At 29.7% G+C, this 15,650-nt stretch overlaps 2 protein-coding genes across 7 annotated transcripts; both read right to left on the minus strand.

Annotated features, from left to right (window-relative positions):
- Positions 1-121: 121 nt before the first annotated feature.
- Srrm234 (Serine-arginine repetitive matrix 2/3/4) lies at positions 122-11,713 on the minus strand. 6 transcript variants are annotated; one of them, XM_074249689.1, is made up of 11 exons: positions 11,577-11,713; positions 11,104-11,335; positions 10,727-10,834; positions 8,112-8,393; positions 6,463-6,591; positions 5,774-5,849; positions 4,892-4,947; positions 2,485-4,299; positions 2,201-2,374; positions 733-760; positions 425-534 (listed from the first exon to the last, which is right to left on the minus strand). In XM_074249689.1, exons 2-11 carry the CDS (start codon positions 11,328-11,330, stop codon positions 529-531), a joined length of 2,901 nt encoding a protein of 966 aa, XP_074105790.1. In that variant the 5' UTR covers positions 11,331-11,335; positions 11,577-11,713; the 3' UTR covers positions 425-528. The 6 variants fall into 6 exon arrangements, with proteins under 6 accessions (XP_074105786.1, XP_074105787.1, XP_074105788.1 ...); XM_074249685.1 differs by lacking the exon at positions 733-760 and having other exon boundaries at positions 122-534; XM_074249686.1 differs by lacking the exons at positions 733-760; positions 11,577-11,713 and adding an exon at positions 11,421-11,437 and having other exon boundaries at positions 122-534.
- LOC141531934 (uncharacterized) lies at positions 11,623-15,136 on the minus strand. Its single transcript, XM_074250044.1, has 3 exons — positions 15,095-15,136; positions 12,681-14,973; positions 11,623-11,633 (listed from the first exon to the last, which is right to left on the minus strand). Exons 1-3 carry the CDS (start codon positions 15,134-15,136, stop codon positions 11,623-11,625), a joined length of 2,346 nt encoding a protein of 781 aa, XP_074106145.1.
- Between the last annotated feature and the right edge of the window lie 514 nt (positions 15,137-15,650).

Here is a 15,650-nt window from a genome sequence, read left to right on the forward strand (position 1 = left end):
AAAGCTTCTGAGTATTGATAAATTTTTACCTAAAAAAAATTCTAATTATCACGCGTAATAAATATTAATTATAATTATTTAATTAATTAAAATCACACACTTTGGAATGACTGAGATCATATATTATACTATGATTAATCGAGCGTATAAATAATCTATTTACATATGATGAAAGAGGTGATTATAACATTGCACTAAAATATTTCGAATCACAATAATTTAATTGGTCGCTTTGCAATATCAATTATTCAATTAATTTAATAATTAAAATTTTAATCTGACTAGAGTCGATTGCATTTTTAATTAAACTATTTTAGAGTTCGTATTTTTGAGCTATGCAACGACAAATTAACATTTACAATTTTATTTTATTTTTTTTAATTATTTTAACGAGAGTAAGGACTCCGTGTTGGTGAGTGACTAGATCTTCTGCTGGGACTCGACCAGTCGCTGTGTCTGCTGCTCTCGCTGCTGCTTGGCGAAGACTGAGGCGAAGGTGTTGGCCGGTGATATGGTATCGGTCGTTTTCTAGCACTAGAACCCAATTTTGTTTAGTCCTTATCCTTTTTTTGGTAATTTTAATGCTGTTAGATTTTTAATCACTTTTTTTTTTTTTTTTTTTTTTATTTATTAATAGAAATTTTTAGATAAGGGTTTTGGATTTTTTTCTTTTTAAATAATCAAGCTTTGAAAAATAATCATGCAAAAAAAAAATAATTCGGTGGTACTTACCGTAATTTCTTCTATTATTTGTGATACACTTCGATGCAAAAAAAAATTCACAAAAGTGATAACTATAATTTTTTTTTTTTAAATAAATTATAATTTAGATTTTTTTATTAATGCAATTAGTTTTTTTTTAATTAAAAAAATTCATTTTAAGTTTTTTAATTACAAAAAATTAATTTTTTTTTTTTTTTAATAAAAATAATTTGTTTTAAAAAAATTAATTATTGATAATTTTAAAGATATAAGCTCATCCTGGCATTGTACTCATTAAGAGCTTTCATTTGAGTATCCACTTGCATTTTTTATATATTTTTCATATATACATATATATGATATATATAAATATATAAAATATATGAAAAATTGATGTGGGTACTCAAATTAAAGGTCTCGATGAGTAAAATGCCAGGATGAGCTTATTTTTTAAAATACGTCAATATTTAAAAAATGAGCTAATAAAAATGAATTTAATTGCATTAATAATAAAAATAAATAATTAAATAAAAATAACTAGCAATAAACTAATAAATACATTTATTTATTTAATGCAAATAAAATATTTTAAAAACTACTTGCAATTGTATTTAAAATCAATTTACAATAAGTTATAGTGTAGATAATAATATAACATTATTATTTATGAAAATAAGGAACATTAACATACAGATAATACACACATGCTGCGTATGATAATGCAAAAAACGAAAAATTGAGTGATAAATGGGCATCCACATGATTAAATTTAAAATGATAAAAATATAAAATAAAAAATAATAAAATTATAAGATTAAAAAACAAATTCTATTTTCATTTGGCTTTTGTTATATATGTATATTAATTAATTTCATTAGTATCAAAATATATTTGATATTTTTGTAAACAATTTTTTACTGAGTTATTCAGAAGCTAAATTTAAAAACGTGTAATTAATTATTTTTTAAATACTTTTTCCAGTTAATTAATAATGAACGAAAGAGAAAAAATAATAAAATGATAAAATCATTTTATACAGTTATCTGTGTGATTCCTGAATACTTTATCTTCTATGCCTGCGCCTTGATCTGTATCTGCTAGATATAACAAACAAAAAACAAAGAAGAAAATTAGGAAATTTTATTACAAATTGAATGATCATCAATTTTATTTTGATCTTCAATTATTTAAAAAAATTTCAAAATATTTCATTTCAGATATTTACTTTTTTAGATTTTATTTTGATTTATTTACGTATGTCATTTAGTTTTGTCATTACTCATAATTGGATAATTTAAATCAAATCAAACGAAAAAAAAATAATAACTAAATAAAATAATAATAATAAATGTAAATAATAAAATAAATGTACTATACTGAGCGAGTGAATACAACTTTAAATTGGTGCAGAAAAAAAATAAATAAATAAATAATAAAATAGCCGAAATAAAAAATTGGCTAATATTTATTGAAGTTTTTTTTTTTTATAAAAATTCACCTGGTGATTCGACGACGATCGAGAAAACTCGGTGAACCACGGCGTCTGGGTATTGATGGTGAACGGGAACGACTTGAGCTAGAGCTGCCGCTTGAGCTACGTGATGATCTACTAGATGCACTGTTAGATGATCGTGAAGAACTTGAAAAACTTCTTCTGCTGCGTCTTGTTGAGCTAAATTAAAATTTTTAATTTTACTATCAATTTTTTTTTTTTTTTAATTAAATTAATTTATTTTATTTTTTATGAAAAAAAAAAAAATAATAATAATAATAATAAAATACCTTTGAGACGAACGAGAACTGCTCCGACTCCGACTTCTCTTAGGAATATCTCTAGACTCCGACCTGGACCTACTGCGTGATTTTTTAGACATCGACCGACTCCTAGACCTGTGTGATTCCGACCTGGTCCTACTCCTGGACCTAATTTTCTTCGGCGACCTCGAGTTAGTTTTCTTAGACCTTGATCTAGATCTTGAACCAGAATGTTTCGACCCAGACCAAGATCTGGAAGCCCTGGAGTGCTTGGACCTAGCCGAAGCCGGCGACAGCTTGTTCCTGGAAGTCGACCTGGACCTCTTGACCGGAGAAACTGACTTCTTATCCCTGGACTTGGACCTAGTCCTGTCTTTCCGTTCCTTGGACAAAGACCTACGTCTCGGCGACCTGGATCCAGCTTTTCTATCTCTGGAAACCGACCTAGATGACGAGCGGGTCGGAGACCGGGAGTAAGACTTCTTCTTCGGGCTCTTCGGCGTGCTTGGAGACCTTGACCTGAGTATTTTACTGATCGGCGGGGACTCTGATGGAGATCTGAGTTTAATATCTCTGTCCTGGAGCAGCAGAGCAGCTGGAGACGTGGCTATTTTCATGTGAATTTTAATTGGAGAAATAGTGTTTGAAATAATTGTAGGAACATTAGAAGCTTTGGAGATTCCACTGGCCAGAGAATTAGAATTAGAAGAAGTAGAAGTAGAAGTAGAATTAGAAGCAGCAGCAGCAGCAGCAGCAGCAGCAGCAGCCGCTTCAGCTTCAACGCGAGTCAAGAGCAGAGCCGGGGATGGAGACCGGCTGGATTCAACAGACCTGGTGACATTTAATTGAACCGGCGACTTAGACTTGGATTTATCCCTGAGGACAATCGGCTGGACAGTTGACAAAGTCTTCGGAGGATCAGCAGGCAAAGCAATGTCCAGGACACTTTCTTCTTTTTTTTCTTGAACTTTAACAGGACTTAATTTTTTCCCCAAAGATTCTCGAGCCTTGGCAGCTAATCCAGACTGGAGCCGCTTCAGCGTGTTAAGTTCCTTCAACTTTTCCTCGCTGACATCATCCAGCTTGGGTTGTTCTTCATCAACATCAGCCTCGTCTTCGCTGGAAGACCTCAAGCTGACCCGCGGAGCAACGGGCTTGGGCTTCCTGCTTCTGGACACCGACCTGGACTTGACGGACTTCTTTTTGTCCTCCTGGGAGGGCTTGTACCTGTCAGCTGTAACATTCTTGCGAACTGGAGAGTAACTGGCAGAAGAGCGGCTCCTGGACCGGCTGATAGACCTCCGACGCGAGCGCTCGCGGCGGTCTCTGCGAGGAGAACGTCTCCGAGAGCGAGATCTTCTTCGTCTGAAGGGTGAAGGTCGGCGTTGGGAACCTCCGCCGCGGTATCTGTCGTACCGCGGCCTGCTCTGGCTCCGGGATCTTGAGTACCGGCTGGTCCGTCTGGGGGACCGCGAGATGCGCCTCCGGCGCGGTGATGGGCTTCTTCGGGGCCGGGAGTATCTGCGACCCGGTCGAGATGATAGATCCGGGACTCGGTCTCGGCTTCGCGAGACTGAACGACGCTCGTGACGTTTAGAAGGTAAGTTTAAAATCGGTGTACGTTCCTTGAGTTTTTCTGGTGATTTTTCGCGTTCTTTTTTACTCTCTGGCAGACGCACTGGAGACTCTCGGGGTCTGGGAGGCGGCGTCTCGCCGCGGGTACGCTCTTGTCGCTTTGGTGAACGCGCTTGCCTCTCGCGGGGTATTAGATCGATGATGGGAACTTTTTCTGGTGTTTTCTCTTGCTGCTTCTTTGATTTTTTTATTGGACGCTCGGGCGAACTGGAATTTTAATTTATTTAATTAAAAATAAAGTAATTAGTTTTAAACTAAAAATAATTTAATTTTAATTAAAAATTTTTCTCAATTATATTTAATAATAATTTTCGTTAAATTGAACTGTACTTTCTTAAATATTGATGTTTTTAAAAATATAAGCTCATCTCGGTGTTACACTCGTCAAGAGCTTTCATTTGAGTACCCACATGCATTTTTTATATATTTTTCATATATATATATATATATATATATATATATATATATATATATATATATATATATATATATATATATATATATATATATAATATATGAAAAATTAATGTGGGTACTCAAATTAAAGGTCTCGATGAGTGTAATATCGGGGTGAGCTCATATTTTTAAAAATGTCAATAATTCTCAAGAAACAAGGTCATTTTTTAATTATGAAAATTTTTTTTCAAGCTGCTATTAAATAAAAAAAAAATTTTTTATTTAAGTTTAAAATTACAATTCAATATTTATTAATTAATTAAAAAATTTTTATTAAAAAAAATAGCTTTTTTTTTAATTTTTGTGTATAAATTAAAAAAAAAAAATAAATAAAATAACTTACGAGTCAGAAGAACTCTCAGATGATTGACGTTTACGTTTTGAGGCAGACTTTTTCTTCTAGAATAAACAATAAAATAATATTAGTAATGAATTATGAGTTAAGTATTAAATAAACATAAAAACATGCATTCAGTCAACAGTCTTTCTTTTACTTATCAATGGAAATTCATCAAAATCTGCGTAATGGGTTCACTGAATGAGTAATATTTATTTATTATGGGATTTAGGCGAGTTTTTAAAAATATAAATAAATAAATAAATTATTATACACACTCTTATCTATTATTTTAGTAGTCTAATCGTAACTAATCTTAATCTGTACATTAATTGATTAGAAAGCCTCGTGTATTTAAAAACGCACGTAGATTTGAGTGCTCAACACAAAAGAAAAAAAAAAACAAGTGATTCAGCAGTCGCAAACTCGTTTTTTTTTTTTTTTTTTTTTTAAATACAATTATTTACTTTTTATAATAATAAATTACGAATTATTTATTACATTGAGTAGCGGCATATCGGGTACTCACTCAGGGAATGTATCCTGTCAAATGGCGCTGATAATTACAAACAATACTGAGATTTACACTTTGAAATAATGATTTTTTTTCTTAACTTCAAAATCAGAATAAACTCTTTCTTTAACAATAATAACAAGCATTGGAATCATGCGTAACTTATATAACTTAATAAATAAATTTTTTTTTTTTTTTTTTTTTTTTTTTTAATAAAATAATTTTAAATAAAAATATATAATTTTCCTTTTTTTTTTAAATTAAAGTGATAAGGGACATGCAATTTCGTGCTTAGTTTAATTTTTAAACATTTATAATTTATAAATTTATTTTATTAAATAATTAGTAAAGTTTTAATAATTAAAAATTCTTACCTCTTTATTTTTTCCATCGCTTTTAGATTTTTTCTTTTTCTTTTTTTTCTTCTTTTTAGACTCTGCTTCTGAAAAACTAAAATAAAAAATTAAAATTTTATTTGAAGCTTTTTAATTAAAAATTTATTTTTTTCAAGTAGAAAAATTATTTAGATTATAAATAATTGGCCGAAAAAAATAATTTTTGAATTTTTTTTTTAAGAATCTATTTAAGTGATTGATATAAAAATTAATTTTTTTCCCCTCCGGGTGTAAAGCGTCAACTTTAGCCCCGCTGCGCTAAACAAAGTTTCCGCTTTACACCTTCGTCAGGGAAAAAAATAGTATACACTCCTCGGGAAGTAAATAAGAAAGCCTCAGATCACATGTTTGTTGACCTCGGCTTCGCCTCGGCCAACAATTACATGTGATCTGAGACATTTCTTACTTTACTTCCCTCGGTGTGTAATATACTATCCACTCTTATAATTTAGATGAAAAATATGAAAATATATCATGTAAGCAAACTATTCGTAACGTGATTGGTCAAATATATCAAAACATAAAAATATATGCAAACCCTAAATTCATGTGCGCGCTTGCGCGCGCAAATTCAAATTCTAGTATTAAAAATTTTAAGTCTTACTAGCGAGCAGTATATAAATACGCAGGAGAAAATGTTTTCTTATCCACTTAATTATATAAATTACCTGCTATCATCAGAATCGTCGCTGGAGTCGCTATCAGAAGAACTGACTTCAACTTTTTTATGTTTCTTATCTTTCTTTTTTTTCTTAGACTTGTCTTTCTTCTTAGATTTTTCTTTCGGCGACTCGGATCTGTTAAAAATTATACAAAAAAATAAATAAATATTTTTTACAATCACAAAATAAAATTAAAAAATAATTATACATTTATAATGTATAATTTAATTAATGAATAAAAGATGAAAAATGATTTTTTTTTTTATCATTATATATCTAATAATCTTGCAGTGGACGTCTCCTTATGTCGTCAAGTGCATATCTTGTGTGCTGATAGTAAATAAATCGTAGTCGATAGTACGACAGTGTTATGTACAAATAATTACAAGTGAACACATAAAAATTTCCAATAAACCCCTTTAATTTAATTATTATTATTATTGTAATAATAATTAATTGTGTTAAAAATAATTTAGAGTATTTAAAAAACGTGGACTTTAAGTAACACACAGTTAGTGCCTCAGAACAGTTAAAACAAATAATCGACTACTTTTTTTTAAAAGATTTAGTTTCCCCTAATGTTCTAATTAATTAATTAATTATTAACAATAAAAAAATAAAATAAATTTATTTACAGTAAAATTTTACAGAACTAAATCTTTTAAAATAATTATTTTAATCAACACAATAAAATAGTACACGAGAGATTTATGAGGATTGTATTGATTATAATATGGGATTAGTATTACCTTGATAACCATCGATAGGGACGGACTTGTCAGAAAAAAATAGAGAGATGACATTAACAATAGGCTTTTTTTTATCGATATAACAAAATAAAAAGTATATATTTTCCTAGTATTTATATTTTAAACTATATCCGCAAGTGAATGTTTGATAATTTTATCAAGATTTTAATTAAATTTTTATTATTAATAAATTGAGTAAAAAAATTAAATATTGACCAGACTGTTTAACAATTTTTTTTTTAAATAATTTAATTATTTAATTTTATATTTATATTTTAATTTTAATTTTATTTCAAATTTAAACAAAAAATTTGTCTTAAAAATTTTTAAATAAAAATTTGGCTTAAAAATACTCTGGATTAAAATTAGCAAACATTTACTTAAAATAAATTCCGTACACCGTTGGGAACTTTTGTAAAGATAAAGTTTAAATAAATAAATTTTTTTTTTTCTTTAAAATCAATTCGCGACGAACTTACCTACTGGGTAGGCACTCAGTCCTCCTCAGTTCTGTTTGAAACAGAGAAAGATGTACGGGGTATGAGACAGTAGGCGAATTTAATGATTCAAAACTGACGTAGATGTGTCGAACAAAAGCGTTTACAGTAATAAGAATAACAATAATAAATGTATTTTTAAAATTGGGATAAATAATATCAATAGTAGTAATATTATTAGTAATAATAATAAGTAACAATTATTAATATAATTTAATAAGAAAATGATTAAAAAAACGATGATAGGAAACTACTAGGGCATCTCTATCGGGGGTCTTGGAGCCTCGACTCGCGAGTTCGGCCACTCGATAATAATGCAAATAAAAACTAGTGAGTTATTTAAGTGATAAAGCAGCCGAAACGTTTCCAGCCTCCAGAGACACGCACAATCGTACACACTATTGTCTACCTGTCCTTCTTGTGTTTCTTCCCCTTCTTCTTTTTGTTGCTGCTGCTGGATCTTTTGCGCTTTACTTTTTTCTCAGCGACTGGCTCCGGGTCTTCTGCCACCGGACTGGGGCTGTGCACCAGCTCGTACTTGCTGGCAGCTGCCCGAGCTTCTGCTTCGCGGGTTCGTCGCTCTGGGTCTAAGCTGCTGCCTTCCACGAAGAACTCGGAGATTCCAAATGCTTCACGTAATTTTGCATTTTTCTCCTGCTGGGCTTCTGCTACTTGATGTGTCTCTCGTACACTAAAAATATATTAATTAATTAATATTTAATTATATTAAAATTTAGACATCTGATAATTTTTTATAATTTTTTTAATAAATAATTTTCATAAAAAAAAAATTTATTTTTTAAAAATTATGAATTTTTTTTAACAATTTTCACCAGAAAAATTAATTTATAAAAATTTTTACAAGAAAAAATTAATTAAAAAAAAATTATGATTTTTTTAAAAATAATTTTCACAAGAAAAATTTAATTTAAAAAATTGATAAATTTTTTAATCTATTTTTAAATAAAAAAAAATTTTTTTTTGACGTCTAACTTCAGTATAAATACAAAATTATTATATAATAAAATCAAACCGGGATGTTAATTTCACAGTCATGTTTTATAAATTTATTTATTATTTAATAAATATTTTTTGTGATTTAAAGTATTAATGATTACTACAAGAGCGTAGATGACATAATGTACTGGCAACTGACGCCAAGTCAGCAACTATAAACCCCCTCGCCCTTAAATGAAAACCGAGGGGCTCAGAGTATCCACCCCTATTCACATTTAAACCTCGCGCTTGCGATCAATACAATTCCCTGCTGCACTGTTCTCTTTTATCACTATCACCGGAGCTCTTTTTATACCGGAGTTTCTTTTAACACCTACTATATCCTAATTTCATTATCATAAATTTTATTTATTAAAATTAATTTTTAAAAAAAATTTTTTTTGATTAAAAAATTACTTTATAATTTTTGAATTTTTTTTTACAAAAAAAAAAATTTTTTAATTTAAATATAAATACTAAATATTAAATTATTATTTATAAATTACTTTAACATAATTTTTTTTTAATTTAAATAAATAAAAAAATTTTTTTTTTAATATAAAATAATTTTTCATAAATAAAAAATGATCTAATTAAAAGATATGAAGCCTTTTAAAAAAATACTTAAATCCAATAAATACATAATCTTCTAAATTTAATAATAGAGTGATACTAAGCTGGTTATATTATCTCAGATTACTTCGAAAATAACAATAATAATTACAATTAATAAAAAAAATTCACCTAACAACAGATCTCATACTATTACGGCGGCCAGCAAGTAAATGAAATTGAATTCTCTGACAGCAGCAACAATGTTGTTGCTTAGCTTGCAATTGTTGCTGAATTCGTTTCTTCCCATTGGCTGTTTGCAATTTTCTTTTACGAGTGCGTTTGAAAGCTTTTTGTCGGTCGAGAAAAAAATTTCCACGCCAGAGACGTTCGAAAAAGGCACGTCCGTCAACAGGACCGCGTCCTCGTGGTGTTTTCGGCGCTAATGACATAGTCATTGATAAATCAGACATTGTAACAAAATATAACAATTGTGTATAAAATTGTTCCCTTGTAAATCCTAACTTCCTTTCTGTATCTCAGCCGGATGTTATTCTTGTCAATTATTGCTTAATCCTCTATTATTTTCTTCAACGCTTACAATTAATTTGATCGTATAAATCGTGTAAATATATTTATTTATAAATTACGGAAGACGTTAGATTAGGCACACTAAACACTTAGTTTATAATTTAGTAGCTTACAATAATTAATTAATTTTTTTTAATTAAAAAATTCACATTTATATTAACATTATAAATTCGATAATTAATTATTTAATATTATTTTTTTTTAATTTATAATTAATTATTTAATATTAATTTTTTTATTTATAATTAATTAATTAATTAATCCTAATGGAAGACTTATGTGATTTTATGAGTTATAAACTCGTTAATAAAAACACGGACTACATTTTTGCTAAATATTAAATCCGCTTTCTTTATTACATCTTAAATCGGAGCCCGTGATTATCTAAGGCGTTGCGGCGCCGGTCCATACCCGCACTGAGGCTCTAAAGAATGCTGCTGGATCCTCGGAGTAACCACGTTACTAATACACATACCCACATACAGCTTTAAATATCTGTATACAATATAATCTTTACTGTTGCGCACATCTTGCTCTTCTCTTCTCCTCTCTTATACTAATTCCGTGTTATTCTGTCTGACGAGAAGCGCCGGCGCCACGGGAAGTCGATATTAAAAGCGGATGAACGCTCTCAAATAGAAGGGATGACCTGTGTGTACATATATACACCCGGGGAATGAAAATCACCAGAGCCTAGATTTATTATCATACCCAGGTCAGTCCCGGGATTCACTAAGCGATTTATTTTTTTTTATTTATTTTCCACGATCGATAAACACCGGCTTTTTTTTTTTTTTTTTTTTTTTTACGTTCTATTAATTTATTTAAATTAAATTAACATCCCTATAATTTTATTTATTTATTTTTTTTTCTTTTAATACTCACATTACACGTCCAAATTCATCTGTTGGGACTGGAGGTGGTTTTGATCCATTGTCCATTAATATTTCTCGATATTGTGAAATTTTTTCTTTTATTTCACTAGCCGTATATCTGTTTAATTTTTTAATACAAATTAATAATTTATTTTTTAATAAAAATAATTTTTTAATTTTATTTAAAAAATAATAAAAAAAATTATGACATTAAAATAAGAATTCACTTGATTATTTTTTAATTTTTTTTTTTTTTAACAAATAAATTGTTTTTAAAAAATTGAATTTTTAATTTTTAAAAATTTTTCTATGTAAATTTTTTTTTGCCATAATTTATTTAATTAAAATTATAAAATTAATTTAATATTAGAAGTAAAAAATGCTTACCCTTTATCTTCAAGATTATCTGCAAACTCAGCGACTTTGAGTTCAATTTTTCGCTTTCTAACATGATCAAGAATATCTTTATTCGGCTGCTTGTTTATTGAGTCTAATTTATCGTCTGATTTGTAGTCAACTTTGTCTTTAGTCTTACGTACAACTGCCCAATTACGCTGGACATGTCCATTAGTACCAGATCCACGGGGCGTTTGCAAGCCAATTCCATTGTACATGTTGCCTAATAAATAAATAAATAAATTAATAAAAATATTTCTTATTAAATAAAATAAAAAAAAATTAATTAATTATTTTGATAAATTTACTATTTATAATTTATAATAAATAAAAATTGGAGCAGATGATTTCAACCGGATCATTTTCACATTAATAGGTTAGAAATAGAATTATTGATCGAATTTACAAGGTAATTACAAGCATTAATCAATTGTAAATGTATATAATGTTGTGTAAATACTAACTTGACAGATTAATTAATTATTGATAACCCGGTGGAGTATCCGACAATCATTCGGCTGCTTAAATAATAAAATATTTAGAAAAAAAAGAATCGATTAGTTAAATTAAGCACACAACAACCGACCGGACACTAGACAAAATAGTACTGATAAAGATGGCGCGTTTTTTTAATTAGTTACCAACTCAGCCGTGCAATTCGCTAGTGGAGGGAGGAAACTTGAGAAATTACTGGCAGCGCTCTGGCGGGAAAAATTTGAAAAATTTAGCGCGGGAATTTTTTTTTTTTATTAAACCAGCAAGTACCAGAGCGCCATTGTTGTTTTTCAGGTATATGACAGGTGTTTGAGAAAAATTTAACCAACAAATTTTATGTTAAAAAATTTTATTTTGTTTATAAAAAACTTTATTTAATATTTTTAATAAATCTATCTAATTAAAAAGTGACAGTGGAGTTGACAGACATTAAAAATTTTTATAATACTAATGCTAGCCGACATTTAAAATTTTTTTTACTGAAAAATTATTTAAAAAAAAAATTAAAAGAAAAAATTTCACATGTAGAAAATTAAAAAACAAATAAGTGGAAATTTTATAAAACGTTTTCGTTATTGTTATTAATTTGTTATAAAAATTAAAAAAATTGACAAATGTCAGCTGACTTCAGTATTATAATTAAAACAATAAATCAGTGTTAAAAAGTGTTCTTATCCAGTTTTATAATTGAACCATTAAGTCGTAAAAACTTTTTTCAGCTTTTGTCAACTTAATTACTAATTTTTAAATAATTTCTTAATGCTTCTCAAAAATAAAACGTTTTATAGACTTTTTTTCTTTTAATTAAGTAATTAAATAGTTTATCGTCTAAAAATATAAATACAAGGACAAGCTTGATTTTAAATTTCTTCACTAAGTAAAATAAAAAATGATCGATTATAAATCTTAATATCTATTATTATTGTTATTATTATTATTATTGTTGTTATTGTTATTATTATTATTGTTGTTATTATTATTATAATTATAATTAATATGACTGTTGTAATAATTTTGATAATTATAAGTGTAATTATAATTATAATTATAATGATTTGCATAATTATTTCTACCGTAATTATCACTATTCCTATTATTATTGTTATTATTATTATTATTGTTGTTATTATTATTATTTCCAGAGACGTTAATACTCGTCAGCGGTGGTATCTTCCTCAAAAAATCAGGATTAAACGTCCAAGATGGATTGTATTGTTGATAAAAATTATTTTCAAAGTCTCGTTGATTTCTTCCATTTAGTACTGAATCTCCACGTTGTTGTTCTTCAGTTTCTTCTGATTGTTCTTTGCGATCGTGTACATTTCTTCTTTTCTCTTCATAATCATAACTACCTCCAGTTTCACGACTCTGATCTTTTCTCCGCATAATAAAATTTCTTCTGTGTTGTTCATCAATTCTATTGGTTTCTTCTTTTGATTGTTCTTCGTGATGATTACTAACTGACCAATTAGTCCTAGAATTTTCAGAAGAACCATAAATATTATTGACATTATCTTCGTACTGTTTATGATAATGCAGAAAATCATTTTCAATCTGACTGTCAAAGACTGAATTAGGATCGCGTTTATTTTCAGATCCATGAGTCTCAATTCTACGATTACTATCTTCCCGAACAGTTCCATGGTTCTGATTATGAATAGATTCATAATTATAAATTTCATGGATGATTTTCTTAATTTTCCAGTCATTTTTACTTTCCCAATAACTTGAGCCATTATTTTCATGTGAAGAAACACCGAAATGTCTAAAAGAATCTTCTTCCACTTGTGAACTGCTGCTTAACTCACGATAACGATCGTCCATCAAGAACGCATATGTAACAATGAAATAACAAGCTCTATGTGAGTTCTCAGAAACTCCTTTTAAATAAGTAAACCCTTGCCGATAACAAACACCTGTCTGGCCATCTCTTCGGACTCCTTCAACCCAGCAAACATTTCTGAACGCAAATCCACGAGAGCCTCGGAAATAAATGGTAGTTCCATCGAAATATTCTGTAACTTCCCCAACTCTACAAGGAGGTTGATAGTAACTTTTAGTTCCTGTAACGTAATTATTTTCCAACTCATACCCAGAAGTTGCGGATACCTGACAAACAACTTTCGACGCATTGTGTCTTAGCACAGTTTTTATAGATCCTTCTACGTAACAGTGGCTTGGTTCCGTGAAGCTAACAGTTCCTTCTATCCAACAAGTGCTGCCATCTGTGTATCCAGAACTGCCTTCTACAAAATGCGGAGATGCTACATGCAAAAAAGAAGGACGGATATAACAAAAAATTAGAATGTGATAACCACTAGCAGTTATTTCGTGGCCAACAAACTTTATTGTAAAGTCATTGGAACGTTGTGTGTGACTACTAGCGCCTCTTAGAGCATTGTTCTCAGAACTAGTTCTGTAAACTTGTTCGTTAGTTCTTCTGTAATCATAATTAGTTCCTAGAACATTGCTGTTGGCTTGATTATCACGATTAGTTCCTGGAACATTGCTGTTGGCTTGATTATTATGATGAGTTCCTGGAACATTGCGGCTGACTTGCTCATCACAATCAAGTCCTTGAAGAGGAGAACTAGACTGCGCATGACAAGAAGGCATTTGATAGTACTTAGTTCCAAGAACATAAATTGTAGAAAATTGCAAGTAGCATGCGGTCCCTAAAACACGTCCATCGGTTCCTACTAAATCACCAACAGTTCCTGGAACATCACACGTTCTAGCTAGTCCATCGTGTCTCAGCCCTTTGACCCAGCAGGAACTTCCGTTCACATAACCGCTGGTTCCTTCTTCATAGAGAACAGTTCCTCGAACGTAGTTATACGTCGTTGACATGGTACAAGCAGTGGCTACTAAATCACTGGACTCTGCTAAGCCATACGAAGGAACTCCTCGGTAATATCTAGTTCCCATTACGAAGCCGATGGACTCTTGGACAATACACGCAAGTTCTGGCACTTTTGATCTGTACAAATTGCTCACAATGGTTCCTCGGGCGTAGCAAGTTTCTCCCTGTCTTTCGTTGGTATTCCCTTTGACCCAGCAAACAGCGCCGTCTATGTAGCCAGTGCTTCCATCTATGTAAACAGGCTTCCCTCGGGAGCGAACTGATGTTCCTTGGATGTAACAAGGAACTGTTGGCCTGGAACTACTGGATAATTTCAAATAACCTAATGTTTTTGGAACGTAACCCGTTCCTGCTGTTTCACTGCAGTTCCAGCGCACTTCGCCGCTAGCGTCGAAACTTACCGATCTTTGGAACCTTTGTTTGCTTGCATTGTCAAGGCTCGTGTTCCATTGTGGTTCTGTTGGGTTATCCAAGCCCATCGAGCTACAATACTGAAATTTAATCTATTAAATAAAAAATATTTTTAATATTAATTTTTTGATTTTTTGTAAAAAAAAAAAAATAAAATAAAATTAATTGATTTTTTAATGTTTGGATTTATGAGTCATGCAATTAATAACTTACCGAAGAAACGATCGAGATAATCAAAATTGTAGCAGCTTTCATGCTTCTAAATCAACACAATTAATAACTTACACTGCTGAAAATAAATCTTAGACACTTTATATTTGTTAGAATCGACTTGAAAAATAAAAAAAACCCGTGATTAAAATTTGATAAGTTTAAAAATAACTGTATTTGAAATTATATGAGTTTATTGCTTTCTTTTTGAAATTAATATCAATTGAAACTAACGGGTTATTTTTAATCTAATAACCCTGATTAAAAATATTGATTGAAAAGTATTGAGAATCAGTCACCCTATGTGAACTGTATATCTATATATACATGAAAAAGAATTGAAATTATTCAAAAGTATTCTAATTTCATCATTTTCAATCCTTTTCAATCAATATTTTTAACCAGGGAATGTCAAGTGTAATTGACATTTTATCTTTCAGTTGCTTAAAATTCTTACCTTCAACTGAGAAATTGATATGCTATGGTGACTAACCGCTTTAATTGAAGAACAAAAATTTTATTTGAAAACTTTGACATTTTTTTTTATTTCTTGGAAAAG

The sequence above is a fragment of the Cotesia typhae genome, unplaced genomic scaffold (genome assembly GCF_013202065.1).
Source record: "Cotesia typhae breed Kobodo isofemale line unplaced genomic scaffold, CoteBio_Ctyphae contig_50, whole genome shotgun sequence".
In the NCBI taxonomy this organism is placed as follows: domain Eukaryota; kingdom Metazoa; phylum Arthropoda; class Insecta; order Hymenoptera; family Braconidae; genus Cotesia; species Cotesia typhae.